The sequence below is a fragment of the Oncorhynchus kisutch genome, linkage group LG19 (genome assembly GCF_002021735.2).
Source record: "Oncorhynchus kisutch isolate 150728-3 linkage group LG19, Okis_V2, whole genome shotgun sequence".
NCBI classification, from domain to species: domain Eukaryota; kingdom Metazoa; phylum Chordata; class Actinopteri; order Salmoniformes; family Salmonidae; genus Oncorhynchus; species Oncorhynchus kisutch.
Window position 1 is genome coordinate 25,082,105 of NC_034192.2, and position 18,643 is coordinate 25,100,747.

Consider the following 18,643-nt stretch of genomic DNA (forward strand, 5'->3'; position numbering starts at 1 on the left):
CATTGCTCAATCTAATATTTATATATTTCTGAAGTCAATTCTTTTACTTTTAGATTTATGTGTATTGTTGTGACTTGTTAGATACTACTGCACTGTTGGAGCAAGGAACACAAGCATTTCGCTACACCTGGAATAATATGTGTATGTGACCAATAACATTTGATTTGATTTCAATTTTATGTAGGTAGGCCATGACTGGCCTCACACTCCAGTACAGTAGGTGGTGGTGTTTTCAAATTAAAAGTTGGATGCGATCCACAAAAGCATGCTCGTACGGCAGGGTCGATTTCCGCGCTTGTAAACCCAGGGTCGTTACAGTATATTCGTTTTTGAGCTCTCTACCCGTTAGATGAGAGAGGGGAGACTTTCATTGAGGTTTTGTTTGAAACTGCTAGTGAGTCAAGTGAAGCTAATAGTACAGAACATGAGAATGAGTGGGTTACAGTGGCGAAGAAAAAGGGAAACAAAAGAAGTGAAGCTATGTTGGAAAATAGGAAACCACTACACTCGTTTTTGGTCAGAGTCAGGGTTTGGATGAATGCTACTTGGGAAATCCGTTTAACGTCTCCAGGATAATTTGGAATGTGTTGGAAGAAAGTGTGGAGTCAGTGAGAGTCACAAAAAGTGGTCTTATTTTGATTCTTTTGTGTGTCTGCGGAGCAGAAGAAGCGTGTGCTCAAAACGATATCGGAGTGGAATGTTTCCTGCATGGGTTTTCGTGGCAGGGCGCCTATCAAGGGGGTTATTTCTGGGGTGGCGCAAGAAATAAAGGCAGAGAATATAACTGAAGTGGTTGGTGCACGTCGACTGACTTATATGGTGGATGGAGACAATACGTTTTCTTCATCCATGCTACTGTTCTTTGATAAAGAGTCTCTCCCTTCTCATATGACGTTAGGATTCATGAGATACCCTGTAAGAGCTTTTCTGCTCAAGCCCCTTCAGTGTCATGAAAGTAAAAGATTTGGTCATGTGTCAAGTATGTACAGAAGGGAAGGATATCGTATGCCAGATGAAGGGAAATGCTGCAACTGTGGAGGTGAACATGCACCAGAATTCTTGAAGTGCCATACTAGGGTGAAGGATAATGAGGTTTAAGCAGTGTCCAGCGTGTTTCCTATCTGGAGGCGGTGAGAAAATTGGAAGGAACGAGTGCCGGTGAAAAAGCAATGGTTGTAGAGCCACCAAGACCAGTGAAGGTTTTTCATCAAATGAGGGATAGTGAAATGCTACATGTTGAAAAGGTGGACTTTGTATTATTTATTGCAATGGTCATAAACTGTACAGCACAAGTGGGGAAGAAGTCTAAGAAAATTGGAATAATTGTGAATGCCACTGAACGTTTTGGGGGTCTTAGTGATTTTACAGCCAAGGTGGTGCAAGATATTCTGTCTGTTAATGTAGCCCCATCACAGGCCCATGAGCCTGTGTAGGGATGCATTTTGGAGTGGACTGTGATTGAAGAAGTGTGACAGTTTTATTTTATTTTTTAATGGTTTTTAGCTTACGTGTTTGATTTTGTATTATATAATTTTACCCCTTTCCCGGAATGTTTTTTTAAAAGTTCTTAATTAATACCACGTCCAGCTGGTGTCGGTAATGCACCGTTAACATTGGAAGCCAATCGCCGTTAAACCCCATCGAAGAAGAAGAAGAAGTAGCAGCAGCAGCAGCAGCAAATGTATTTTCGTCACAAGTGTAGACGAACTGACGCTGACTATAACGGAGATGAAAATAGGTGAGTTGTCATGATTTGTAAGGGTACTTTATATATATAAAAGTTATTTAAAATACATTTGGTCAGTTAGATTTCTCTCGCACCAGTCTTCTCCTTACTCACGCGAAATCAAGAACACTGGTGCTGGCTAGCTAAATGTTCTTTGCTAGTTAAGTTTTCCATCTAATGTTGCGTAAGAAATTGATTAGCATTTATTGCATTAACGTTACGTGCATGTTTATAAGACAATGGTATTGGCTACGACGTGCATGTTTATAAGACAATGGTATTGGCTACGTCGTGCATGTTAGACATCTTACCAATATTTTGAACAGGTGTTAACTAACATTACTGCTGGCTAGCTAATCAGCTAGCTAACTTAGCATGGCTCTGTAGCTGAATAGAAAGGCATTTGCAAACCATTGCATTGTTTATGCAACTAGCTAGCTCGCCAACTTGATAACTGTTTTCCCTTCAAATGTACGTGTCGTTTGAATGCAACAATTGCTAGATAACTAGCTACTAAAGTTAGCTTGCTATATTAAGTTAGGTTGCGTACCAATCCGCGCTCATACTATGCGGCTCCGAAGCACCTATTGTAGTAAACATTGTGTGAAGTTAACGAAGTGTAACTTGACATAGCTACTAGTGTCTCCACTGTTGAGTCTAGTGATTTATAAGAATCAATTACAGTAAAGGGCGTCTGATAGCTTAGTGTTTATAGGGCATTGGACTATTAACCGAAGGGTTGTAAGATCGAATCCCCGAGTTGAAAAGGTACAAATCTGTCGTTCTGCCCCTGAACAAGGCAGTTTTTAAAAATGTATTTATCCGTTATTTTACCAGGTAAATTGACTGAGAACACGTTCTCATTTGCAGCAACGAGGAGGGGGATGAATGAGCCAATTTTAAACTGGGGATTATTAGGTGACCGTGATGGTTTGAGGGCCAGATTGGGAATTTAGCCAGGACACCAGGGTTAACACCCCTACTCTTACGATAAGTGCCATGGGATATTTAATCACCTCAGAGAGTCAGGACAGGACACCTGTTTAAAGTCCCATCCAAAAGACGGCACCCTACACATTGGGCATTGGGATATTTTTAGACCTCTACTGGCCTTCAACACCACTTCCAGCAGCATCTGGTCTCCCATCCAGGGACTGACCAGGACCAACCCTGCTTAGCTTCAAAAGCAAGCCAGCAGTGGTATGCAGGGTGGTATGCTGCTGGCAAGTTAGGATGTCATTGAAAATAAGAATTTGTTGTTATTAACTGACTTGCGTAGTTAAAGGTCAAAAATGTGAATTGCTTTAGAAATGATGTACTTGACAATGGCATGATCTTTCAGTCTTGTTGATCTGTGTTTCATTGTTTCTAGGAATAGGGGCCCTTTGAAGCGGTATAACTACCGGAAACGTGGAGCTGATGGCAGTATGAGATCAAATGAGGACATGGACTCCACCAGTGATCTGAAGAAGAGTAATGTCAACCACAGACACACTGATATCAGACCTGTTAGGTAAGGGGTCATTCCATGAATAAACCTTCTGAACATGTTTGCCCTTGGCAGTTGTCAGAAAGTGACTTTTTGGACCTAAATGCCAAAATGTTCAGGAGATAGAGGTGCTCAAAGTTGACCAATTTTGCATACCCCATCCTAGCCCTTTGGTAGACTCTATCTACACTACTGTTGAAAAGTTTGGGGTCACTTATAAATGTCCTTGTTCTTGAAAGAAAAGGAAATTAAAATTGTCCGTTAAAATAACATCAAATTTATCAGAAATACAGTGTAGACATTGTTAATGTTGTGAATGACTATTGTAGCTGGAAACGGCAGATAAATTAAAAAAAAAAAAAAAAATCTACATAGGCATAGGCCCATTATCAGCAACCATCACTCCTTTGTTCCAATGGCACGTTGTGTTAGCTAATCCAAGTTTATCATTTTTAAAAGGCTAATTGATCATTAGAAAACTATTTAGCAATTATTTTAGCACAGCTGAAAACTATTGATCTGATTTAAAGAAGCAATAAAACTGGCCTTCTTTAGACTAGTTGAGTATCTGGAGCATCAGCATTTGTGGGTTTGATTACAGGCTCAAAATGGCCAGAAACAAAGACCTTTCTTCTGAAACTCGTCAGTCTATTCTTGTTCTGAGAAATGAAGGCTATTCCATGCGAGAAATTGCCAAGAAACTGAAGATCTCGTACAAAGCTGTGTACTACTCCCTTCACAGATCAGCGCAAACTGGCCCTAACCAGAATGGAATGAGGAGTGGGAGGCCACAGTGCACAACTGAGGAAGAGGACAAGTACATTAGTGTCTAGTTTGAGAAACGGACGCCTCACAAGTGCCCAACTGGTAGCTTCATTAAATAATACCCGCAAAACACCAGTCTCAACGTCAACAGTAAAGAGGCGACTCCGGGATGCTGGCCTTCTAGGCAGCATTCCTCTCTTTTCCTCTCATTTTCTGTTGTGTGGACCCCCAACCATCTATGTAATGTCAACCATTTTAAATGTCAATTTTGTTTACATGACAACCCTGTTGGTAAGCTATTCAAGAGAATGGTGGGCACAACAAACACCTCTGATGTAAAATAGGAAAATAAGGTCTAAGCTACAACATATGTGAACATGAAGTAAATCAGAGTTTACGCGTTTTTAGATAATTTATGTTAAAGATTAATTACATAATTTAAAGAATTTTAAATAGTTTGACAACTCTATTTTTAAGTTTCCAAATGATATTAAACTCAGCCATTGATATTTTTCAGTGATGAAGACATGGATGTCTTATTGTAGGGTGGGGTATGCAAAATGGGTCAACTTGAGCACCTCTATCTCCTTAATGTTTTGTCATTCAGGTCCAAAAAGTCAATTTCTGATCACTTCTAGTATGGGCCAACATGAACGGTTCTGTTCAAATCTAAAGGGGTGCAGTCAGAAAGTAATTGAAATTATATTAAACGACCATAAGACAAGATTGACTGCTCAGTTGGGAGGTATCAGACCAATATTTTAGGTTAAGTTGCTGTTGGGCCCTTGAGTACGTCCCGGATGGCACCCTATTTTCTGCATGATGCACTACTTTTGACAGGAGCCTTATGAGCCCTGGTCAAAAGTGGTGCACTTTTATAGGGACATGGGTGCCATTTGGGACGCTGCTCTTGAGAGCTATAAATGAAGTAGCCTGTCCTGTGAAAACCGTAAATGAGGGTAGCTTTTTAACAATAGGTTGGTAGATGGTTGGCAAATGTTCCCCATGTATTTCACCCTGACTATTGCTGTTAAAAATAAGCAATCCAAAATGCTAGGAAGAAGTAGTGTGGTTTGATGTGACCTTTTCACACATCTTTGCTGCATCACTGCTTGGTATGGCAATAGCACCGCCCTCAATCGCATGCCACTACACAGGGTTGTGCGGACAGCACAGCACATTACTGGGGCTGAGCTCCCTGCCATCCAGGATTTCTATATCAGGTGGTGTGAAAAGAAGGCCCGGAAAATTGTTAGACCCCAACCACCCAAGCCATAGACTAGAGCAAGAGGCAAGAGGTACCGGTGCAACAAGTCTGACACCAACAGGCTCTTGAACAGCTTCTATCCCCAAGCAATACAACTGATAAATAGCCAACAAAATAGCTACACGGACCGAGTTTACCTTGTATCTTTATTGACCTTTTCTCTGCCACACTCACAGGGCCCTACACTGACACGCACACACACTCTGTCACTCCAACACACACAAACACTCACTCCATTTTCTCACTCACACATATGCACATACATTTCTACTGACTCTGCACGCCCACTCACATGGAAGCTGCTGCTACTGTTTCTTATATCCTGTTGCCTAGTCACCTTACCTGTATCTACCTCCATCACTCCAATTTCCCTGCACATGTAAATATCATGGATACAAACTAGTCACCTGTCAGTGAAATTCCCAGTTTTGAATCCGAAATAGGTGACCTACATGATTAGTGTAGATCCGATGAGAAAAGTGATGCGCGTTTGGAGCAATACTGGCTGTATCCAAGGCTAAGCCAATTGTTCACATAACAGAAAGCAGCACCCGACTGAAAAGAGAAGAGACCAATGTGCTTGTTACAGCGTCAGTGCTTAAGGCAGTTTTCCAGTTAACTTACAGTATCGTGTCCCCTGAACGATAACAAAGAGGTAGGTGAGAAGCCTGCCCAGGGAGACAGGGGTGAGAAGGTGATGAAGCATACTTCATGAGCTGGAACTGAAAAACAATTGGAATTTGGAAAGTTTGAGGTGATGGAGAAAGTGTAGTGGAACAAGTATAGTTAGCATTGTTAAGTATCTTGGATCGAATTATCCCATAGCTAGCCAGAGCAACATTAGCCAACTTAACTGATAAAATGTATATATATTTTTTATTTCACCTTTATTTAACCAGGTAGGCCAGTTGAGAACAAGTTCATTTACAACTGCGACCTGGCCAAGATAAAGCAGAGCAGTGTGACAAAAACAACAGAGTTACACATGGGATAACAAACGTATTGTCAATAACACAATAGAAAAATCTATGTGCAGTGTGTGTAAATGTAGTAAGGTTAGGGAGGTAAAGGCAATAAATAGGCCATAGTGGTGAAATAATTACAATTTAGCATTAACACTGGAGTGATAGATGTGCAGATGATGATGTGCATGTAGAGATACTGGTGTGCAAAAGAGCAACAAAAATATGGGGATGAGGTAGTTGAGTGTGCTATTTACAGATAGGCTGTCTATAGGAACAGTGATCGGTAGCTCTGACAGCTGATGCTTAACGTTAGAGCGGGAGATACAAGACTCGAGCTTCAGTGATTTCTTTTTTTGCAATTCGTTCCAGTCATTGGCAGCAGAGAACTGTAAGGAAAGGCGGCCAAAGGAAGTGTTGGCTTTGGTGATGACCAGTGAAATATACCTGCTGGAGCGCGTGCTGCGTGTGGGTGTTGCTTTCTAATCTTTAGGGATCTCAGATGATACAAGAGGTTGGACAGGCTAGTAATAGAGGTTGCAACAATGTCGGCGGATAATTTTAGAGGGTCCAGATTGTCTAGCCCAGCTGATTGGTCGGGATCCAGATTTTGCAGCTCTTTCAGAACTTCAGCTATTTGGATTTTGGTCAAGGAGAAGGGGGGCGGGGCTTGGGAAAGTTGCTGCGGGGTGTGCAGAGCTGTTGGTAGGGGTAGCCAGGTAGCTAGCAAACGTTATGACTTCAATGAGCTAACGTTAGTAACCTATCCAATTCTCTATAGTATTAACTTGTGACATTGCCGTTCCTCAGGTTATAACATGTTAGTTGCTTACTGAAGCCTGGCAATCTGTGTGACATGTTAACTAGCTAATGAACTAACAGTAATGTTTTCCCTCTACAGTATTTGGTTAATTTTCAAAATGAGAGAATTAGGTGAAAATGAGGCGTTGCTTGTTGAAAAAGTTTAGCTGGGCCTAGCTGGATGCCACTATAGAGGTGAAAGGAACACCACATACTTTCCCTCTTTCTCACTTTTTCAATACAGTGGAGAAAAAAGGGGTATGCCAGGTGGACTCTGCCTGAAAGAGATCAATTAAGCCAACAAAGGGTATCGTGCTGGCACATGTAGAACAGATGTCCACAGGCAAAACGTGTACAATGTAATCATGTGCAGTGTATGAACGTGTTGAACTTGACAGTAACACTTCTGTGAGTGAGGGATTATTGAAATGTTTTACTTAGTGAATGTTGTATTTGCACACATGTAGCCTTGTGTGATTGATGTCTACTATAGTGGCCACTATAATAAAGCAAAAATTGAATGCCTGTTTGTTTAATTGTTTTTCTACTTTAGATTTTTTATCCCCCAGGTGCAATATTTAGGTGTGTGTGTGTGTGGTCACAAGCATTCGGGCTGTCATGGGTAACTGCAATATTAGTGTATTGTTTTTTTTTTCTCAAGACTCATTTGCAGTAAAGTCTATGCCACAAATAACATTGGATTGCTTTCTTTAATTTTTTTTTGCTGTGAGTTAGGTTCACATTAACCACTCTTTATTTTATACACAAAGACTGGTCATGTAGATCATTTTCTTTGTTTTCTTTTGCATTTCCCCCTAGCAGGATTTTTTTTTTTCATGTTTCAGTACAAAAAAAGTTGTACCTTTTTGGGCCCTCACTAGGTTGCATCCCTGAAATATGGTATTGGAACTGACTTTTTAAATATTTCCTGTATATAGAATGCTTACTTTGTTTCTTATTGCTCTTGATTTTTGTTCTAGTAATACATTGTTGATTATTGCATTGTTGGGCTTTGAGTTTGCAGTAAGCATTTCACTGTACTTGAAACATCTGTCATTTTCAGGTATTTTGAGACAAATCAGAGTTCTTCTGGGGAGACGACTTGGTTAATTTAATCTTATAAACTACACATTAACAGCTAAAAGCGGAATTGCAGTATAGGCTTACAGATGAAGGGGGAAAAAGTATTAACAATTAGGTAGATTAACAAGATGAAGCCATATTCGGAGAGTTCCTTGCTCATAGCGGAGACTGGTGCTTTTGGCAACCCACTGGAGTGGGATTGTTTGATGGTGATGCCAGATGATCGATGGTGGTGCAGTTGGCTTGCTGGCCCTAATGTCATTCTCAGCTCAGCCTCTCTGTAGCCCGTCCTTTGTACTCCTCCACAAATAACTTGTAGCGCACACTTGGCAAAATGGGTAGACTTGCAGAAAACTTGCTGTAAAAGTCCAATGCAGCTGTTTTGATCTCTTATTTCTGGAAAAGAATTAAACATTTTTTTAAATAATAAACAAATGGCTTCTTAGCAAAGAGCAATTTCTCAAGCAAGAATTGTGCTAGGACCGTCAGAGTGGTCTGAGTGGGGAGGCGAAAACTGATAATTAGCTGTTGTTTTCAGAGGTTTGGAACTCTCTTCCTTATTGGTCTATTAACTACTTATATCACCATGGAAGGCTAAATTGCAGGTGGTCTTTTCAAACCGCTCTTACACTAAAATGGCATTATGTTCACAATTACACAGTATTTATTCAAACCTCAGTGTCTGCACGCGCATAGATATAGTGCCTTCGGAAAGTATTCAGACTCCTTGACCCTTTCCACTTTTTTTTTTTAACGTTACAGCCTCATTCTAAAATGGATTAAATGAAATCCTCAGCAGTCTACACACAATACCCCATAATGACAAAGTAAAAGGTTTTTAGACATTTTTGCAAATGTTTAAAGTAAAATATATAAAATAACTTTATTTTTTCATAAGTATTCAGACCCTTTGCCATGAGACTCAACTGAGCTCAGGTGCACCCTGTTTCCATTGATCATCCTTTAGATGTTTCTACAACTTGATTGGAGTCCACCTGTGGTAAATTCAATTGATTGTACATGATTTGGAAAGGCGCACACCTGTTTATATGAGGTCCCACAGTTGACCGTGCATGTCAGAGCAAAAACCAAGCCATGAGGTCAAAGGAATTGCCCGTAGAGCTCCAAGACGGGATTTTGTCGAGGCACAGATCTGGGTAAAGGTACCAAAAAGATTCTGCAGCATTGAAGGTCCCCCAAGAACACAGTGGCCTCCCATCATTCTTAAATGGAAGAAGTATGGAACCACCAAGACTATCCCTAGGGCTGGCTGCCCAGCCAATCTGCGCAATTGGGAAGAAAGACCTTGGTCAGGGAGGTGACCAGGAACCCGATGGTCACTCTGACAGAGAGACTAGTCAGGATTGAGGCAAAGATGAACGGAGCCAATTACAAAGATCCTTGATGAAAACCTGCTCCAGAGCACTCAGGATCTCAGACTGGGGTGAAGGTTCACCTTCCAACAGGACAACAACCCTAAGCACACAGTCTACACAATGCAGGAGTGGCTTCAGGCCAAGTCTCTGAATGTCCTTGAGTGGCCCGTGACTAGAACCAAATCGACATCTCTGGAAAGACCTGAAATTAGCTGTGCAGCGACGCTCCCCATCTGACCTGACAGAGTTTGAGAGGATCTGCAGAGAATAATGGGAGAAACTCCCCAAATACAGGTGTGCCAAGCTTGTAACGTCATACCCAAGAAGACTCGAGGCTGTAATCGTGGCCAAAGGTGCTTCAACAAAGTACTGAGTAAAGGATGTGAATCCTTATGTAAATGAGATTTTTTTCGGTTTTATTTTTCATACATTTGCAGAAATTTCCCTTTTTCTTTGTCATTGTGGGATATTGTGTGCTGATTGAGGGGAAAAAATCGATTTAATAAATGAAAAGTAAATGTGTAACAACAAAATGTGGAAAAAAAGTGGGGTTCTGAATGCACTGTATATAAAAACGCAGGAAAGTCACGTGTTTTTTTTTTTTTACTGCACTGGGCTTTTAAAACTGCAACATTTTCTCTATGCCCCTTGGCAAAATGTGTAGAATTGTAGGAAATCTACTTTAAAACAAAATTATATCCTCACTACGTGCTCTCTGCCTTGTCCACATTGCTGTCAGGCGTCATTGATCAAGAAGCCGGTGCTGAGTGATTTATCTTTTTAAAGGGATACTTCGGGATTTTGGCAATGTCTTTTATCTACTTCCCTTAGTCCGACAATGTGGATACCATTTTTATGACTGTCCAGTAGGAAGGAAGTTAGCATTGCCTCGTAAAACTACCTCTAACTTCCTTCATACTGGACAGACAAAAATGGTATCTACAAGTTAATCTGTCTCTGGGGAAGTAGGTTTAAGGGCCTCATTGCCAAAATCGGAAGTATCCTTTTTAAATGCAAACATGTGCCTGCCAGCTAGCCATCTTGCTAACCAAACAAGCAGACTTGCCATCAGTCCTTCAACTCCATGGTTAAAAACTACCAGATCTATTCAATCAACACTCAATGTTATATAAAAAACAGTGTCATATATTTATTTTATTTAACCTTTTTATATAACTAGGCAAGTCAGTTAAGAACAAATTCTTATTTACAATGACTGCCTACACCGGAACAAAAACGGACGACGCTGGGCTAATTGTGTGCCGCCCTATGGGACTCCCAATCACGGCTGGTTGTGATGCAGCATACAGTGCCTTGCAAAAGTATTCACCCCCTTGGCGGTTTCCTATTTTGTTGCATTAGAACCTGTAATTTAAATGTATTTTTATTTGGATTTCATGTAATGGACATACACAAAATAATCCAAATTGGTGAAGTGAAATGAAAAAAATTACTTGTTAAAAAAATAAAAAGTAAAACCTAAAAGGGGTGTGTTCATATGTATTCACCGCCTTTGCTATGAAGCCCCTAAGTAAGAACTGGTACAATCAATTACCTTCAGAAGTCACATAATTTGTTAGATTGCACACAGGTGGACTTTATTTATGTGTCTCATGATCTGTCACATGAGGTGTGTGTGTGTGTGTGTGTATATATATATATCTATATCTGTTCTGAAAGGCCCCAGAGTCTGCAACACCACCAAGCAAGTGGCACTATGAAGACCAAGGAGCTCTCCAAACAGGTCAGGGACAAAGTTGTGGAGAAGTACAGATCAGGGTTGGGGTTAAAAAAAAAATATATCCGGTTATTTCAACATCCCACGAAGCACCATTTTTAAATCTATTAATAAAAAATGGAAAGAATATGGCACCACAACAAACCTGCCAAGAGAGGGCCACCCACAAACTCACAGACCACGCAATGAGGGCATTAATCAGGGAGGCAAAAAGAGACCAAAGACGACCCTGAGGGAGCTGCAAAGCTCCACAGTGGAGATTGGAGCATCTGTCCATAAGACCACTTTAAGCCATGCACTCTACAGAGTTGGGCTTTACGGAAGAGTGGCCAGAAAAAAGTAATTGTCTAAGAAACAAATCAGCAAACCCGTTTGGTGTTCGCCAAAAGGCGTCTGGGAGACTCCACAAACATGGAAGAAGGTACTCTGGTCAGATGAGACTAAAATGTAGCTTTTTAGCCATCAAGGAAAATGATATGTCTGGCGCAAACCCAACACCTCACATCACCCCAAGAACGCCATCCCCACAGTGAAGCATGGTGGTGGTAGCATCATGCTGTGGGGATGTGTTTCATTGGCAGGGACTGGGAAACAGAATTTAGATGGTGGATGGTGCTAAATACGGGGAAATTCTTGAGGGAAACCTGTTTCGGTCTTCCAGAGATTTGAGACTGGGATGGAGGTTCACCTTCCAGCAGGACAATGACCCTAAGCATACTGCTAAAGCAACACTCGAGCGGTTTAAGGGGAAACATTTAAATGTCTTGGAATGGCCTAGTCAAAGCCCAGACCTCAATCCAATTGAGAATCTGTGGTATGACTTACAGATTGCTGTACACAAGTGGAACCCATCCAACCTGAAAGAGCTGGAGCAGTTTTGCCTTGAAGAATGGGCAAAAATCCCAGTGGCTAGATGTTTCAAGCCTATAGAGACATACCCCAAGAGATTTGCAGCTGTAATTGCTGCAAAAGGTGGCTCTTCAAAGTTTTCAGTTTTTTTTGTCTTGTTTCACAATAAAATATTTTGCGTCTTGAAAGTGGTAGGCATGTTGTGTAAATCAAATTATTCAAACCCCCCAGAAATCAATTTTAATTCCAGGTTGTAAAAAGCAACAAAATAGGAAAAATGCCAAGGGGGGTGAATACTTTCGCAATCCACTGTGTGTGTATATATAGATATTACACACCACAGTGCATTTGTAAAAGTATTCAGACCCCTTCACTTTTATGTTCAAAGCCTTATTCTAAAATTGATTAAATTGTTTTTTCACCTCAATCTACACACAATGCCCCATACTGACAATGCAAAAACAGGTTTTTACAAATTTTAGCAAATGTTTTAAAAATAAACAACATTTACGTAAGTATACACACCCTTTTCTCAGTACTTTTGTTGACGCTCCTTTGGCAGTGTTTACAGCCTCGAGTCTTCTGGGGTATGATGCTTCAAGCTTGTTACACCTGTATTTGGGGAGTTTCTCCCAGTCTTGTCTGCAGTTCCCCTCAAGCTCTGTCAGGTTGGATGGGGAGCGTCGCTGCACAGCGATTTTCAGGTCTCCAGAGATATTTGATCAGGTTGGGCTCTGGCTGTGCCACTCAAAGACATTCAAGAGTCTTGTCCCGAAGCCACTGCTGTATTGTCTTGGCTGTGTACTTAGGGTCGTTGTCCTGTTGGAAAGTGAACCTCCCCCAGTCTGAGGTCCTGGGTGCTCTGGTACAGGTTTTCATCAAGGATCTCTCTGTACTTTGCTCTGTTCATCTTCCCTCGATCCTGACTAGTCTCCCAGGCTCTGCCACTGAAAAACTTTCCAACAACATGATGCTGTCACCACCATGCTTCACAGTAGGGATGGTATTGGCCAGGTGATGAGTGGTGCCTGTTTTCATCCAGATGTGATGCTTAGCATTCAGCCAAAGAGTTCAATCTTGGTTTCATCAGACCTGAGAATCTTGTTTCTCATGGCCTGAGAGTCTTTAGGTGCCTTTTGACAAACTCCAAGCAGGCTGTTGTGCCTTTTACTGTGGAGTGGCTTCCGTCTGGCCACTCCAACCATAAAGGCTTGATTTGGTGGAGTGCTGCAGAGATGTTGCCCTTCTGGAACGGGTTCTTGGTACCTCTCTGACCAAGGCCCTTCTCCCTTGATATCTCAGTTTGGCCGGGTGGGCAGCTCTAGAAAGAGTCTTGGTGGTTTCAAGCTTCTCCCATTTAAGAATGATGGAGGCCACTGTGTTCTTGGGGACCTTCAATTCTGCAGAATGTTTTTGGTAGGCACATCTCAAGGATTGTTAATAGAAACAGGAGGCACCTGAGCTTAATTTCAAGTCTCATAGCAAAGGGTCTAAATACTTATGTAAATACGTTTTTTCTGTTTAAAAAAAAATTGTTAATACATTTGCAAAAAATGTACTTTTTCGCTTTGTCATTTTGGAATATTGAGGGGGGGGGGGGCATTTTATAATAGGGCTTTAACATAACAAAATGTGGGAAAAGTGACTGGGTCTGAATACTTTACGAATGAACTGTATACTCAAATGTGTACATAATAATACTCATAATTAATGATGCATGTCATTCTTCTTTCAGTTGTACCACTCCTGAAAGTGAAGGTCCAGTTCCCAGATGCATGGACTGGGAGCGTGAAGTGGAGACTGAAGAAATGTGCTCAAGCGTCTGTTGTGACATGCAACGGTCAGCAGTCCCTGCAGATTTCCCCGTTGGACATGCATATGACTAAAATCTTTCAATTGTGTTATGCTATTGTTTCTTTTAGTTACAGGAGGAGGACACTGGCAGCAGAGTTTGGTCCAAGGGAACGGAAGAATTCTTCAGGGAGGTTTGTTTGAATAATGATGTCTTCTACTCTGAATTTAGCATGCTAGCCTGGTCCCAGATCTGTTTGTCCTCTTGCCAACTCTGTGGCTCATTGTCAAGCCAACAGACAATGTTTGGCGTGACAAGGAGTTGGCTTGATGGCACAGGCTGTCACTCGGCTAGAGGGCTGCATTCCCGCGGGTCCCGACAGATCAGTGCGGCACGAGCTGCTTTTTTATGCCGCAGCAACAGGCTGTCAGACACATGACTTTGGGATGGAAATATTTTTGTCTCCGATGATTTGGAAACTGTCCTTTTTCTGCCTGTATGTGTTAGCCTACCTATTGTATTAAAAACACTTATTTTTGGTATTATTCATTATTTGCTGCTTCAACTGCAATAACCTACCTCATCGTTGGGCATGAGAGTTCAAGTGTGCCTATGTGTGGTCTCATTGAAATAGAGTAGGCTGCCTACATGGGCAGATAATCATGTGGCAGTTAAGTTAAATATGACTACTGTAGTTTACTTGTGTCTAAATAAATATTGATAATGCAAAGAAGTGGATGGCACTCAACCAACGTAAGACAAGGTGCAATCAAAACATTTAAACATAGTTTAAAAGGCACAATGACTGAATAGGTTGGGCTACTATGGTGAGTGAGATTTGCACCTTTTCATTTTCAATAAGTATTGATTACTATTTATCTCTTGTCTGCTAATCATCTTCCTAAAATGTAGGCTTTCTGCACAACGTAGCAAGTGTCGTAGTCATCTTTCTTGTTGCTTCAAGTTCAGTAGCCATATCTGTGAGATCAGGTGTGCACGTGGCCTCAATTTAATAGCCTATGCAGTCACAGAGAAGTACAGGGGCAGTTATCTTTCCAAGGAAATGTACTTAATCTAGTTTATTTGCTGAATATAGCCCAGTAGTACAGATGTGCGTATCTCTGATAATTAAACCTATCAAGTTGTTTTTGAGCATTTGATATTGCCTATAAGACGCAAAATTGCTGGGACCGTTGCTGGCAAAATGAGCTCCGTCACATATGCCTAAAATAACATTCTGGGACTGCAGTTGGGTTTGGGAACAATTCTTGCCATAGCGGGTGGGAGTCAGACAGAAAGGGGGCAGAATGTGGTATGGAAAGATGCGGGATGAAGAAATCAGGCCCACGCAGACCTCTATACTCAGGCTACATCCATCATTGCATTTCATTCATTCATCTGTATCCTGTCTCTTCAGCTCAGATTCCAGAGACTCTCCAGTCCCTGGTGAGGTCATGGAGGAGGATGAGGAAGTCCTGATGAGGAGGCAGAAACAGATCACATATGGGAAGAACACACTCGCCTACGACAGATATATAAAGGAAGTACCCAAGTGAGTCAAATACAGTGTGAATGCTTAGATTAAATTCTTGTTAGGATACATACCGCCCTATTAGGTCAGAAGTTAGTATTAAACCATTTGTTGTCCATTGTTTTGTTAGGCACTTGAGGCAGCCAGGAGTTCATCCTAAAACTCCTAACAAGTTTAAGAAATACAGCCGGCGCTCATGGGACCAGCAGATTAAATTGTGGAAGGTGAAGATTCACGCGTGGGACCCCCCAGCCCAGGAGGGCAGGGAGCTGCAGGCCATGTAACCCCCTCAAATATCCTGGAATTTAAAACCATCTCTAAATGTTGACATACTGTACTTGCAACCTGAGATGATGGTTTAACAGAAATGATGTTCTATTCTAATAGAATTGTGCCCCAACTATTGTGCATAAATTACAAGCACAAGTTCTCCTGAAATTGGTTTTGGAAGTGTGTCAAAGAAATGTATCGCTCTAGTCTCACGGTAGAGTGCCTAAGGGAAGTATTCAGACCCCCATTTTGTTTCAGTTCAGCCTTATTTTTTCACCCCCCCCCCCCTCTCAATCTACACACAATACCCCATAATGACAAAGCAAAAACAGTTTTTTTAATACATTTTTGCTCATTTATTAAAAATAATAACTACCTTATTTACTTTATAAAACTACCTTATATAAGTATACAGAGCCTTTGCTATGGGACTCGAAATTGAGCTCAGGTGCATCCTGTTTCCATTGATTTCTACAACTTGATTGGAGTCTAGCTGTGGTGAATTTATTGTGATTGGACCTTAATTGGAAAGGCACACACCTGGCTATATAAGGTCCCACAGTTGACAATGCATGTCAGAGCAAAAACCAAGCCATGAGGTCGAAGGTATTGTTAGTGGAGCTCTGAGACAGGATTGTGTCAGGGAACACAGTGGCCTCCATCATTCTTAAATGGAATAAGTTTGGAACCTCCAAGAGCTGGCTGTCCGGCCAAACTAAGCAATCATGGAGATGACCAAGAACCCGAATGTCATTCTGACCGAGCTCTAGAGTTCCTATGTGGAGATGGGAGAACCTTCCAGAAGGACAACCATCTCTGCAGCAGTCTAACAATCAGGCCTTTATGTTAGAGTGACCAGACGGAAGCCACTCCTCAGTAAAAGGCACATGACGGCCGGTTGGAGTTTGCCAAAAGACATGGGAAACAAGATTCTCTGGTCTGATGAAACCAAGATTGAACTATTTGGCCTTAATGCCAAGCTTCACTTCTGGAGGAAACCTTGCACCATCCCTATTGAATGAATGGAATGGTGTTGGCAGCAGCATGCTGTGAGGATGTTTTTCAGTGGCAGGGAAGCACACTAAGCATAGTGGCTTCAGGACAAGTCTCTGAATGTCATTGAGTGGCCCGGACTTGAACCTTGATCGAACATCTCTGGAGGGACCTGTAAATTGCTGTTCAGCAACTCTCCTCATCCAACATGATAGAGCTTGAGAGCATCTGCGGAGAGGAATGGGAGGAATTCCCCAAATAAAGGTGTGCCACGCTTTTAGCGTCATACCCAGGAAGACTTGAGGGTGTAATCGCTGCCAAAGGTTCTTCAATAAAGTACTGAGTAAGCGGTCTGACTACTTATGTGAGTTTTTAGTTTTTACATTTTTTTTTTAATTTCTAAACTGTTTTTGCTTTGTCATTATGGGGGGTGTGTGTGTGTAGATTGAGGGAGGAAAAAATGCTATTTTAATACATTTTAGATTAAGGCTGTACCTTAAAGTGGATAAGTCAAGGGGTCTGAAATACTTTCCAAATGCACTGTATATTCTTCATGAAAGACAACCCCTTTGTGTCAGACATCTTACTCAAACCAAGTCATGTTTGTAATGCAGTTAGTATTTGTTTCATGTGTCATTTAGATATGAGGTTGACTTGGATGATGTAATGGATATTGAGCTAGAGTTCCCTGAGCTCGATTCCGACTCAAGCGCACAGCCTCCTAAAGTCAGCAAGGCCTCTTCGTCTCAAGCAGTAAGTTCATTATCCAGTCTAGGCATATTTGAAGGAAACAATTAGTCTGTGTTCAAAGGCATTGTAGTAAAGCACCATTGGACACTTAGCAAACACATTTTGAGTTCATTCTGTGTGTGTTTTTTTTCTTTATGTTTTAGGACTCCTTCCAAGTAACTCCCTAGATGATGAAAATGGATACATCAGTTGACCTTGAAATGGCCTAAATGTCCTTGGTGGTTGAGAGGATAATGTGGAATGGCCTGGGGTATTGATTTCCCCCAACACCATGTTTGAAATGGATGCATCCACCAGTGATCACCTCCTTTTGGTGGAATGCAGTTTCTGGTAGAGACATGCCTCAGACCCATTCTCAGCTGTCTTTTGACAGCTATCACCCAGTAGGGCAAAAATTATTGAATGCTTAAAATACCAGGACAAATTGATGATAGATTGAATTCAAGTCAGTGACCTGAATTGTGTATCACATTTTTTTGAAATTGTGTTGTGAATGCTTGCATTGTATTTTATAGTTGATTGCCTTGTATGCTGAGAACATCTTTATTGTGAGTAGTTGAAGTGTTTGTTTTTGTTCAATTATATATTTTTTATATATAAACTTTGAATACAATGTTGTACTGTATTTTCTTAGGCTTTCAAAAAACATGTTGATAATGGGATTTTTATCAGCAGGTAAAACATAATAATAATGGGACATAATGCCTCAAGCTTTTATTTTTCTGGATATGCTTTTTCTGCTTCCTAACTGGCTTGTAGCTGAGACATACAGAGGATGTTATTCGTTTTTATACTACATTTGTGTTGCTGTATTTATATTTATTTTTAAATGAGATTTGGTTTATATAATTGGTAGCTAGGATTGATTTGATTAAAGGTTTGGGAGTGAAGTGTAGGCCAGGAGCATGGATGAGCATAGGATCACTGGATGAGTGCCATCATTCTACGCTTTATTAAGCATAACAAGGGACGCACTATTTTGTTCTGTTTGAATCACATGCTGGATAGCTAGCTACTACAGTGAGGGGGGAAAAGTATTTGATCCCCTGCTGATTTTGTACGTTTGCCCACTGACAAAGAAATGATTAGTCTATAATTTTGATGGTTGGTTTATTTGAACAGTGAGAGACAGAACAACAATAATCCAGAAAAACGCATGTCAAAAATGTTATAAATTGATTTGCATTTTAATGAGGGAAATAAGTATTTGACCCCTCTGCAAAACATGACTTAGTACTTGGTGGCAAAACC

At 41.1% G+C, this 18,643-nt stretch overlaps 1 protein-coding gene across 2 annotated transcripts; it reads left to right on the plus strand.

Annotated features, from left to right (window-relative positions):
* The first annotated feature begins 319 nt into the window (after positions 1 to 319).
* Positions 320 to 18,186, plus strand: LOC109864483 (histone RNA hairpin-binding protein-like). Of its 2 annotated transcripts, XM_020452316.2 has the most exons (8): positions 320 to 1,738; positions 3,099 to 3,239; positions 13,792 to 13,896; positions 13,979 to 14,041; positions 15,266 to 15,400; positions 15,510 to 15,659; positions 17,284 to 17,395; positions 17,536 to 18,186. In XM_020452316.2, the coding sequence occupies exons 1-8, from the start codon at positions 1,680 to 1,682 to the stop codon at positions 17,557 to 17,559; spliced, it is 789 nt and encodes a 262-aa protein (XP_020307905.1). In that variant the 5' UTR covers positions 320 to 1,679; the 3' UTR covers positions 17,560 to 18,186. The 2 variants fall into 2 exon arrangements, with proteins under 2 accessions (XP_020307905.1, XP_020307906.1); XM_020452317.2 differs by lacking the exon at positions 13,792 to 13,896.
* The last annotated feature ends 457 nt before the right edge of the window (positions 18,187 to 18,643 follow it).